The sequence below is a fragment of the Hyla sarda genome, chromosome 4, assembly GCF_029499605.1.
Source record: "Hyla sarda isolate aHylSar1 chromosome 4, aHylSar1.hap1, whole genome shotgun sequence".
Lineage (NCBI taxonomy): Eukaryota > Metazoa > Chordata > Amphibia > Anura > Hylidae > Hyla > Hyla sarda.
Window position 1 is genome coordinate 52,241,009 of NC_079192.1, and position 12,497 is coordinate 52,253,505.

Sequence of the window (12,497 nt, forward strand, 5' to 3'; positions counted from 1 at the left end):
CACACTGGCTGCAACCCTGGTAATGCGATCTGTCTAGTTACATGTCACTGTGTGATCCACCATGGCTGCTCTACAGATTAGACCACGGTTACCCAACCAGTGTGCCTCCAGTACATGCAAAACTACAACTCCCAGCATGCCCAAACAGCCAAAGGCTTTCCGGGCATGCTGGGAGTTGTAGTTTTGCAACAGCTGGGGGCACACTGGTTGGGTAACACTGGATAAGGCCATGTTCACATCTGTATCAGAGGCAGAAATTTGTTTTTGCTCACAAGTTCTGGAGGGTGATATGGCCGGCTTCTTTCTTCTAGGGCAAGAGAAGGTATAAGGCCCCATTCACACTACTGATTTTCCAGAAAGATGTTAGATCGCGGGGGTCCCACCGCTAGGGACCCCGCCATCTCCTTGCCGGCAGCGGCGACTTCAGGAACATGGAAACTTGCAGCTTCTGCGTTTGTGACGTCAAGCCACGCCCCCTCCATTCATGTCAATGGTAAGGGACAAGGCGGCAGAATTCGCTCCGTGCACCGAATGACTGGGTGCTGCGCTGGAGATCTAACATCTTATCCTCTATCCTTCATATTGGTATTCTATTTATTTATTTTTTTTCAGCCTTTGAGCCTATTATGCCAAGTTATAATACTGTGTAATATTTTTCTCTTACCTCCGTCCGCTGCTTTGTCTTGTTTCCATGCACAGGACCCACACTCGGAAGTGCTGAAGTGCAAGTCTTTATATTTTACTGTTGTCTCTGACCTTTCCCAGCATTCCATGCAAACAGAGACAATATGTCATAAGTCACATGGTCTCCAGGGGGCCTGGCTATGCACCAATGGGTGGATAGCAGGGATATAATGAAGTCATGCTGTGCATTTCCCTTTTATTGTTGATGTATTCAGGTCAGAGGTCACCCATCGCGGGTCATAGATTTCCTTCCACACTGATCGTGTTATTTTTCTGCCCTGTGCATCCTGAGTCTAATAACAGGTTAATGATAAGTACATTGTGTGCCGTACATACGTCCTGTCGTCAGCGACACTGCCGGAACTGGTAGAAGGGAAAGGGATAATAGAGTTTAATGGTCAGCGGCCGTACATGAAGAGTGACTGGGTGAACTGGAGGGTGAAGAAGATTTCTTGTCGTCGTATCTTGCTGATTCAGCATTACTTTTGTCTCTGAATTTTTATATGAAGAGTAAAATGGGAAATCACACTGAAAAGAATCTTTTGCTACAACATAGGTAGATGTGTGTAAATCACATTGGTGTAGTCAGTGATCATGAACCACCACTGTTTTCTAGAATGACCGGCTCTATGGTGTTCAGTTCCAGGATGGGTTTAAAGGGATTCCCTCCTATAAAGAGGGTCCTCTGAGCGCCAATCAGTGACAAATCCCTCCATAGATCCTGTTCATTCTGGAAATTAGCTGTGTGTCCAAGACCTCAACAGACCCATAAGCTTGACAGGAGTCTGTCCTGGTCACGTGACATAGTGCCGGGAGAGAACGCACCAAGAGCACATGTCCCCTGATCTCCCTGCTGCACCCGGGGTTCATTTAGAGAGTCAGGTGCAGCGCCGGAGGCTCCCGATGTCACGGCCACGTCTCCTCCTATAGACTTGCTTTGAGGGGGCATGGCCGCGACATCACAAGCAGGGCGTGACCATGACGTCACGAGTCTCCGCCTTGCATCGCCTGCCTAGAAGACGGAGCACTTCATTATGATGGCCCTCCCCCCAACAGTTCCCCCACATTAGGTGCAGTATAGTTCCCCCACATTAGGTGCAGTACAGTTCCCCCACATTAGGTGCAGTACAGTTCCCCCACATTAGGTGCAGTACAGTTCCCCCACATTAGGTGCAGTACAGTTCCCCCACATTAGGTGCAGGACAGTTCCCCCACATTAGGTGCAGGACAGTTCCCCCACATTAGGTGCAGGACAGTTCCCCCACATTAGGTGCAGGACAGTTCCCCCACATTAGGTGCAGGACAGTTCCCCCACATTAGGTGCAGTACAGTTCCCCAACATTAGGTACAGTACAGTTCCCCAACATTAGGTGCAGTATAGTTCCCCCGCATTAGGTGCAGTTTTGTTCCTCCGCATTAGGTGCAGTATAGTTCCTCCACATAAGGTGCAGTATAGTTCCTCACATTAGGTGCAGTATAGTTCCCCCACATTAGGTACAGTATGGTCCTCCACATTAGGAGCAGTATAGTTCCTCCACATTAGGTGCAGTATAGTTCCTCCACATTAGGTGCAGTATAGTTCCTCCACATTAGGTGCAGTATAGTTCCTTCACATTAGGTGCAGTATAGTTCCTCCACATTAGCTGCAGTATAGTTCCCCACATTAGGTGCAGTATAGTTCCTCCACATTAGGTGCAGTATAGTTCCCCCACATTAGGTGCAGTATAGTTCCCCACATTAAGTGCAGTATAGTTCCCCCACATTAGGTGCAGTACAGTTCCCCCACAGACATACAGCCTTCAGCCATATACAGTGTACGGCTGGAGGCTGTATGCCCGTTTACTGCACCACTTCAGTGTTCCGGCCACCGCTCCACCGCTATGGGGACCCCAGGGACCGGGGTAACGATCTACTGCTATGGCCCAGTGGCATACCAGGGGGGGCGGCCCGTCCCGGGTGCCACTCTCAAGGGGGGGTGCCAGGGGCGGACTGACCCGCCGCCGCCGCAACTACTGAGGATCTGGGACACTCGTCCCAGATCCCCAGCAGACAGCGCTACATTCTCCTGTATGCGCGATACACGCACATACAGGAGAAGGCATCCCCTCTGTGTGAGCCGCATCTGCAGCTACACAGAGGAGACGTGACCTCCGCTCCCACGCAGCATGCAGTACAGGCGCCGGTGACATCACTCATCGGCGCCTGTACTGTGGAGGGGAGAAGACGCGGCCCTGCAGCTGAGGAGATTGCTGCGTGGGATATCAGGTGAGCATCCTTTTTTTTTTTAACCCTGCCTATACCTATAGGTAAGGGGGGGGTGCTCTGCATATACTTATAGGGAAGGGGGGGAGAGGGGGGGGCTCTGCATATACTGTACCTATAGGGAAGGGGGGGGAGAGGGGGGTGCTCTGCATATACTTATAGGGAAGGGGGGGAGAGGGGGGGGGGCTCTGCATATACTGTACCTATAGGGAAGGGGGGAGAGGGGGGCTCTGCATATACTGTACCTATAGGGAAGGGGGGGAGAGGGGGGCTCTGCATATACTGTACCTGTAGGGAAGGGAGGGGAGAGGGGGGCTCTGCATATACTGTACCTATACGGAAGGGGGGGAGAGGGGGGTGCTCTGCATATACTGTACCTATAGGGAAGGGGGAGAGGGGGGCTCTGCATTTACTGTACCTATAGGGAAGGGGAGAGGGGGGCTCTGCATATACTGTACCTATAAGGAAGGGGGGGAGAGTGGGGTGCTCTGCATATACTGTACCTATAGGGAAGGGGGGAGAGGGGGGGGTGCTCTGCATATACTGTACCTATAGGGAAGGGGGGGAGAAGGGGTGCTCTGCATATACTGTACCTATAGGGAAGGGGGGGAGAGGGGGGTGCTCTGCATATACTGTACCTATAGGGAAGGGGGGAGAGGGGGTGGGGTGCTCTGCATATACTGTACCTATAGGGAAGGGGGGGAGAGGGGGGTTGCTCTGCATATACTGTACCTATAGGGAAGGGGGGTAGAGGGGGGGTGCTCTCCATATACTGTACCTATAGGGAAGGGGGGAGAGGGGGGGGCTCTGCATATACTGTACCTATAGGGAAGGGGGGAGAGGTGGGATGCTCTGCATATACTGTACCTATAGGGAAGGGGGGAGAGGGGGGTGCTCTGCATATACTGTACCTATAAGGAAGGGGGGAGAGGGGGGGTGCTCTGCATATACTGTACCTATAGGGAAGGGGGGAGAGGGGGGGCTCTGCATATACTGTACCTATAGGGAAGGGGGGGAGAGGGGGGGCTCTGCATATACTGTACCTATAGGGAAGGGGGAGAGGGGGCTCTGCATATACTGTACCTATAGGGAAGGGGGGAGGGGGGGGTGCTCTGCATATACTGTACCTATAGGGAAGGGGGGAGAGGGGGGGCTCTGCATATACTGTACCTATAGGGAAGGGGGGAGAGGGGGGTGCTCTGCATATACTGTACCTATAGGGAAGGGGGGGAGAGGGGGTGCTCTGCATATACTGTACCTATAGGGAAGGGGGGGAGAGGGGGGTGCTCTGCATATACTGTACCTATAGGGAAGGGGGGAGAGGGGGGTGCTCTGCATATACTGTACCTATTGGGAAGGGGGGGAGAGGGGGTGCTCTGCATATACTGTACCTATAGGGAAGGGGGGAGAGGGGGGTGCTCTGCATATACTGTACCTATAGGGAAGGGGGGAGAGGGGGGGCTCTGCATATACTGTACCTATAGGGAAGGGGAAGAGGGGGGTTGCTCTGTATATACTGTACCTATAGGGAAGGGGGGTAGAGGGGGGTGCTCTGCATATACTGTACCTATAGGGAAGGGGGGAGAGGGGGGCTCTGCATATACTGTACCTATAGGGAAGGGGGGAGCTCTGCATATACTGTACCTATAGGGAAGGGGGAGGGGGGGCTCTGCATATACTGTACCTATAGGGAAGGGGGAGATGGGGGGTGCTCTGCATATACTGTACCTATAGGCAAGAGGGGGAGAAGGGGGGTGCTCTGCATATACTGTACCTATAGGCAAGAGGGGGAGAAGGGGGGTGCTCTGCATATACTGTACCTATAGGGAAGGGGGAGAGGGGGGTACTCTGCATATACTGTACTTATAGGGAAGGGGGAGAGGGGGTGCTCTGCATATACTGTACCTATAGGGAAGGGGGGAGAGGGGGGTGCTCTGCATATACCTATAGGGAAGGGGGAGGGGGGGTGCTCTGCATATACCTATAGGGAAGGGGGGGAGGGGGGTGCTCTGCATATACCTATGGGGGAGGGAGAGGGGGGGTGCTCTGCATATACCTATAGGGAAGGGGGGACAGGTGGGTGCTCTGCATATACCTATAGGGAAGGGAGGGAGAGGGGGGTGCTCTGCATATACCTATAGGGAAGGGAGGGAGAGGGGAGGTGCTCTGCATATACCTATGGGGAAGGGGGGGTGTAGCTCTGCATATACCTATGGGGAAGAGAGGGGGTGTAGCTCTGCATATACCTATGGGGAAGGGGGGGTGTAGCTCTGCGCATACCTATGGGAAAGGGGGGGTGTAGCGTAGCTCTGCACATACCTATGGGAAAGAGGGGGGGATGTAACTCTGCATATAGCTATGGGAAAGAGGGGGTTATCTGGCTACCTACCTACCTGCCCTTTTACTGTGCAGGACACCAAGGAGGGCATTATTACAGTTTGTGGGCCTATAGATGGAAATATTGTGTAGAGGAGGGCACTGAATATATGCAGAGTCTGACATGTTTTTCTTGCCGATGTTAAGAGATCCACATGGCGGTCTTATCCGGACAGAGAAGAAAAGGAAAGGACGCCGCTGATCAGAAAAGACGTAATTGTGAGTCCCAAAATGTACACATCCTGTGTATAGCTGATATCTACCGCCATATGGTCCTGTATATAATCACTTATATTGTATACAGATCCTTTATAGTATACTGGTCTGTGTATAGTGGTTTTATTCAGTACAGTATGGCGGTATTATCCAGTTATTGTGTGGTGGTATATATTTACTCCTTGTATACCAGTATTATTGGTCATGGAAATTTACCTACGTTAAAGTGTTTCTTACATATATAAATTTTAATTTATTGTGTGTGGGATTCGGGTGGAATAGGAGCGTGGCAGAAAATTGACGAGCTGCAGAGCCTAGCAGGGGCCCTTGCCTTTTTTTTGGTTGAGTGTTGTCAGTCCGCCCCTGGGGGGAGGGGAGGGAGGGGGTGTAATTAAGGGGTGTGTGTGTGGGGAGGGGGGGGTGCCAAACAAAGGGTCCGTCCCGGGTGCCAAATGCTCTAGGCACGCCCCTGCTATGGCCTATGGGCTATAGCAGTAGCTCCCGGGACCATAGGAGCGGAGGTCAGAACACTGAAGGTGACGTGCCGCTGGTCACTTACCATGTGAGCGCATCCTCCTCTATGCTCTGCTCTGCTTTTCATCTATGGGTGCACACACGGGACGTCAGTGACGTCCCTGCATGCGCCACCTCCTGGCGGCCCCTGCGTTTTTAAAGTTAACGCGGGGGCCACCGCAGAGAGGTAACCACCGGGACATCCTTGTGTCCTGAAAAGATTTTTCGGGACACAGGGATGTCCCGAATGTGACGGGGGCCCTCTGCAGGCCTGGGGCCCGGAGCAGGCGCACCATGAGTGCCAATGATGATCCGGCCCTGGTCATCCGGCATGGAGCGAAGTTCGCTCTGTGCACTGGATGTCTGGGGTGCCGCAGCCGAGATTGCGGGGTCCCCAACCGCGGGACCCACCTGATCAAACATCTTATCCCCTATCCTTTGGATAGGGGATAAGATGTCTAGGGGCGGAGTACGCCTTTAAAATATGTTTGGGGTCTGAACATTCAGATCCCAATGAACAAAACTTTTGATATGTTTCTATTACATATCAAAAGCTTTTTTTTTCCGGTAATGCAGTGCTCCTAATCTCTGCTTGTTACCTGTATAAAAACATGAGAAATGTTGTTGTCTGATAGGGGGTCAAATACTTATATCACTGAGTAAAATACATATTCATAACTTGTGTGGAATGCATTTATTTTCTGGATTTATTGTTGTTATTCTGTCTCACTGTCCAAATAAACCAACCTTTAAAATTATAGACTGATCATTTCTTTGTCATTGGGCAAACGTACAAAACCTCACATAATGGTTTTCTTCCCTGTACTATTTCTTCTGTCTGGGTGATGGGATGAATGGTTGATGTCCATTGGATCTGTCCTGCAGTCATCTTATTGTCTCCTTTATGTACCCTCAGGACCTGTGCCATTACCAGGGCTATGCAGAAGGATATCCTGAGTCCCGGGTAGCCATCAGCACTTGCTCAGGTCTAAGGTAATAATAGTCTTAATCCTGCATAACCAGGGTTACAATGCACCTATTGTAGAGAAGCAGCTCAGTTACATTGAAGTGAATGAAACAGAGTTGTAATACCACACACAACCTGCAGAGAGGTGCAGTGCTGTTTTTGGAAAAAAGCGGCTATGTTTTTGAATCCTGTGTAACCTCTTTATGGTAGGGTCACACACAGCACATCTGCAGCCTATTTGATGTTGAGGATGCACTGCCGGCAGTCACAGTGTGTGTCTGGGTAGTTGCGTATCTGCTTATGACCGCTGCTGGGAAATCTGCCGCTGGGAGCAGACATATAGAGATACAGGGAGCTCAATCTGCTGTCACTCTGACTGCCGGCAGCGCAGCCGCAGCATCAAATACACTGCAGATGCACTGTGTGTGACCCTTAAAGAAGATTCTCATCTTGAACACTACATCATAACTATGACATGCCATACCTGATGCTGAGGTCCTTTCTGCTTTTCCTTTGAAGTGTATATGACTGTAGTTCCCGTACAGTGAATGGCCATGGGCTTTACTAAGCTGAGAAAAACTATAATCAATCCATTAGTGTAGTGGAAACCTCGTTAAAGGAGTACTATGGTGTTTTTTTTATTAACCCTGTGTGCCTGCGCTGTAAAACCAAACAAATCAAACTTTAACTTACCTTTCTACATTGTCCTGTTGCGCCGATATCGGTGTTTTGTTCTCCGATCCATGTCTTCTTCTGCTTTGTGCAGGATGGTGAGACACATTGTGCTCAGCGTATCACAGGCTGCAGCGGGACATTGCTGCAGCCGGTTGTGGTATCCCGGTACAGGATCTTGTCCTGTTTCTGTCCTAAGTCCCCTCAGGTAGAGGCCCTCCATTCCCAGGGCTCTCCTGTAGGGCTGTTCCCCCCTTGCTTATCAATTACTCTCTCATATAATGTATTATAAATGTATTGTACATATTGTCTCTTCTATATAAAGTTGTACAAATGTTTAGGACCTTCCTGGGTCTTGTGATACTGTCATGTGATGTGCCCAGAGTTCCCTGGGTTCAGGACCTACAGGCTTGGCAAACAATGGGTTGTAGTCTAGCCTCCTTAGTATATAAGGGGCTGTAGTCTCTAAATTCACTCTATTAGTCCCTGGCACTCAAGCAAGCACAATCAGCATACACTACTAAGTTCATCTCATCTAGGACTAAGCCTAAGGAACCTGCAGCAACTAAAAACATGAGTTATCAAGCTCTATCTACAATTCTAGTGACTACTATTCAACTCAAGCATATAATTAGTAGCATAGTGGCCTGCATAAATCTCAATACTACAAGTCCCAGCAAAGCCTGTGAGGTATCAGGTACTTTGCATCCAGTCTCTCCCAGCAGTGAAACAGCAAGGAAGTCTCTGCTAACTATAAGAGGGAAGAAAACAAGCAATTGTTTGAGCTGTGATTGTTTTGAACTGTATACAAGAGTGTGAAGTATACAAGTGAGTGTGGGTATAAAAGTGAGAGGGACTTAACATTAAGGGAATACTGTAAGAAGTATACAGTACTGCTGAGTCTGATCTGATTTTTTATTTTTTTTGCTCTTTCTCTGTCTGGGAGATTACAGGTGGAACAGTTAATTAATTAGCAGCAGATAAATTGCAGGTGTTTGCAGGCAGCTAGCCCTTTGAATCCAGTCTCTCCCAGCAGTGAAACAGCAAGGACGTCTCTGCTAACTATAAGAGGAAAGTATACAAGCGATTGTTTGAGCTGTGATTGTGTTGAGCTGTATACAAGAGTGTGAAGTATACAAGTGAGTGTGGGTATAAAAGTGAGAGGGACTTAACATTAAGGGAATACTGTAAGAAGTATACAGTACTGCTGAGTGTGATCTGATTTTTTTTTTGCGCTTTCTCTGTCTGGGAGATCACAGGTGGAACAGTTAATTAATTAGCAGCAGATAAATTGCAGGTGTTTGCAGGCAGCTAGCCCTTTGAATCCAGTCTCTCCCAGCAGTGCTAACTATAAGAGGAAAGTATACAAGCGATTGTTTGAGCTGTGATTGTTTTGAGCTGTATACAAGAATGTGAAGTATACAAGTGAGTGTGGGTATAAAATTGAGAAGGACTTAACATTAAGGGACTTTAAATTCAGGGAGTTTAATTGACATATTTGATTGTTTTTGTTTTTTTAGTCACTGAAATTTTTGCAATCCCCAAACCTAGAATGGCCTCCATGTTGGAAAATGCAGTCCGGTGTGCATCTTGTACAATGTATGCAATCCTTGAGCAGGAGTTCGAGGGTAAATATTGTTGCGTGAGATGTGAGCAAGTTGTTCGTTTGGAAGCCCAGATTCTGGCTCTAGAGGAACAACTGGCAACATTGAGATGCATTGACAACCCGGAGAGGAGTCTCCTGCTCACTGTGCAGGCACTCTCGGGGGTAGAGGTGGGGGAGTACAGTGGGACAGAGTTGCAGGACAGTCAGGCAGCTAGCTGGGTTACAGTTAGAAAGCGGGGTAGGGGAAAAAGTGTCAGGGAGGCTAGTCCTGAACTGGCACACCCCAACAAGTTTGCCCGCTTGGCAGATGAGGGGGATGCAATTTCAGAGCTAGCAGTACTGCAGCAGGATACTGCCTCTGACCGCCAGGGGGGTGTCTGCTCCAGAAAGGAGGGAGGGAGGAGTGCAGGGCAGGCCAGACAGGTACTAGTGGTGGGGGCCTCAATTATTAGGGGGACAGACAGGGCGATCTGTCACAAAGACCGGGATCGCCGAACAGTGTGTTGTCTGCCTGGCACACGAGTTCGGCACATCGCGGATCGGGTTGACAGGTTGCTGGGCGGGGCTGGAGAGGACCCAGCAGTCATGGTACATATTGGCACCAATGACAAAATAAGAGGTAGGTGGAGTGTCCTTAAAAATGATTTCAGGGACTTAGGCCGCAAGCTTAAGGCAAGGACCTCCAAGGTAGTATTTTCTGAAATACTACCAGTACCACGAGCCACACCAGAGAGGCAGCAGGAGATTAGGGAGGTAAACAAGTGGCTCAGAAGCTGGTGTAGGAAGGAGGGGTTTGGGTTCATGGAGAACTGGACCGACTTCGCTGTCGGTTACCGGCTCTACCGTAGGGATGGGCTGCACCTCAATGGGGAGGGTGCAGCTGTGCTTGGGGAGAAGATGGCTAGAAGGGTGGAGGAATGTTTAAACTAGGGACTTGGGGGGAGGGAACCTACAGCAAAGAGGGGGAAGATAGCATAGATAGAGAGGTGGGAATTATAAATGTACCTGGGGGTGGAGCGGAGGGAGGGGTTAGAATAGTTAATAGGAATGGGCTTCATAGGAAAATAAAACATAAACCCTTGAATCCCATTAACCCCAATAACATAAAGGATGGAAATGTAAAGTGTATGTTCACAAATGCCAGAAGCCTAGCAAATAAAATGGGGGAGCTGGAGGCCTTGATACTGGAGGAACATATTGATATAGTTGGGGTCACTGAGACATGGCTGGACTCCTCGCATGACTGGGCTGTCAATCTGCAGGGGTTTACATTGTTTTGCAAGGATAGAATGAACAGAAAAGGTGGTGGAGTCTGTCTGTATGTAAGAAGTGGTATGAAAGTCAGTGTGAACGATGCCATAGTGTGTGATGATTCTGAGGATGTGGAATCACTGTGGGTAGAATTACAAAAGGAGGGAAATACTGAAAAAATAATATTTGGTGTAATCTACAGATCCCCCTAATATCACTGAGGAAATAGAAGGTCGGCTGTATAAACAAATAGAGAGGGCTGCATGGGCCGGTACAGTGGTAATAATGGGAGATTTTAACTATCCAGACATAGATTGGGGTCGGGGGTTGGCTAAAACTTCAAAGGGGCAACAATTCCTAAATTTATTGCAGGATAATTTTATGGGCCAGTTTGTGGAGGACTCAACAAGAAGTGATGCCTTGTTGGATCTGATCATTTCCAACAACGCAGAGCTGATTGGTAATGTAACTGTGCGGGAAAACCTTGGTAATAGCGACCACAATATAGTTACTTTTGACTTAAAATGTAGAAAACAAAGACAGGCGGGGAAGGAAAAAACATATAACTTTAAAAAGGCAAATTTCCCTGGGCTGAGGGCTGCACTACAGGACATAGCCTGGGGGGAGGTGTTCTCAAATACTGATACAAAAGGTAAATGGGACATTTTTTAATCAACTTTAAATAACTATACAGCTAAATATATACCAAAGGGGAACAAATATAAATGATTAAAACTAAATCCTACATGGCTGACAAATGATGTTAAAAGAGCAATAAACAACAAAAAAATAGCCTTCAAAAAATACAAATCTGATTGGTCAGCTATAACATTTAAACAATACAAGGAGCTTAATAAAATCTGTAAAAATGTAATAAAAACTGAAAAAATTCAAAATGAGAGACAGGTGGCCAAAGAAAGCAAAACTAATCCTAAATATTTTTTTAGATATATAAATTAAAAAAAAACCAAGGACAGAGCATGTAGGACCCCTTAATAATAATAATAATAATAATAATAATAATGGGGAGGTTGTCACGGACAATCAAGAGAAGGCGGAGCTACTGAATGGGTTCTTTAGTTCTGTATATACTAGGGAAGAAGGAGCTGACATTGGCCAGGTCAGTGCTGGTAACACATCATATAATGTATTGAACTGGCTTAATGTAGAGATGGTACAAGGTAAGTTAAGTAAAGTAAATGTAAGCAAATCTTCAGGGCCAGATGGATTGCACCCAAGAGTTCTTAGAGAGGTAAGTTCAGTAATATCTGTACCCCTGTTCACGATATTTAGAGATTCTCTGGTGTCTGGTATTGTGCCAAGGGACTGGTGCAAGGCGAATGTGGTGCCAATCTTCAAGAAGGGCTCTAGGTCTTCCTCAGGAAACTATAGACCGGTAAGTTTAACGTGCATTGTGGGTAAATTGTTTGAAGGACTTATAAGGGATTACATACAGGAATACAAAGGGGATAATAGTATTATAAGTGATAGCCAGCATGGGTTTACTAAGGATAGAAGTTGTCAAACCAATCTAATTTGCTTTTATGAAGAGGTGAGTAGAAGCCTTGACAGAGGAATGGCTGTGGATATAGTGTTTCTGGATTTTGCTAAAGCATTTGATACTGTCCCTCACAGACATCTGACAGGTAAGTTAAGGTCTTTGGGCTTGGAAACTTTAGTTTGTAACTGGATTGAACACTGGCTCATGGATCGTACCCAGAGAGTGGTGGTCAATGATTCGTACTCTGATTGGTCCCCAGTTATTAGTGGTGTACCCCAAGGTTCAGTACTGGGCCCGCTGTTGTTTAATTTATTTATCAATGATATAGAGGATGGTATTAACAGCTCTGTTTCTACCTTTGCAGATGACACCAAGCTTTGTATCACAGTACAGTCTATAAAGGATGTGCATAAGTTACAAGATGACTTGGATAGACTAAGTGTCTGGGC

At 48.0% G+C, this 12,497-nt stretch overlaps 1 protein-coding gene across 4 annotated transcripts in view; it reads left to right on the forward strand.

The window, feature by feature from the left end:
• The window catches only part of ADAM9 (ADAM metallopeptidase domain 9), a 269,190-nt gene that overhangs the window by 43,674 nt on the left and 213,019 nt on the right, over positions 1-12,497 (forward strand). For all 4 annotated transcript variants that reach the window (XM_056570919.1, XM_056570916.1, XM_056570915.1 and 1 more), the window contains exon 6: positions 6,968-7,044. In XM_056570919.1, coding sequence (XP_056426894.1) covers positions 6,968-7,044 — 77 coding nt within the window. The remainder of the gene's footprint in view (positions 1-6,967; positions 7,045-12,497) is intronic.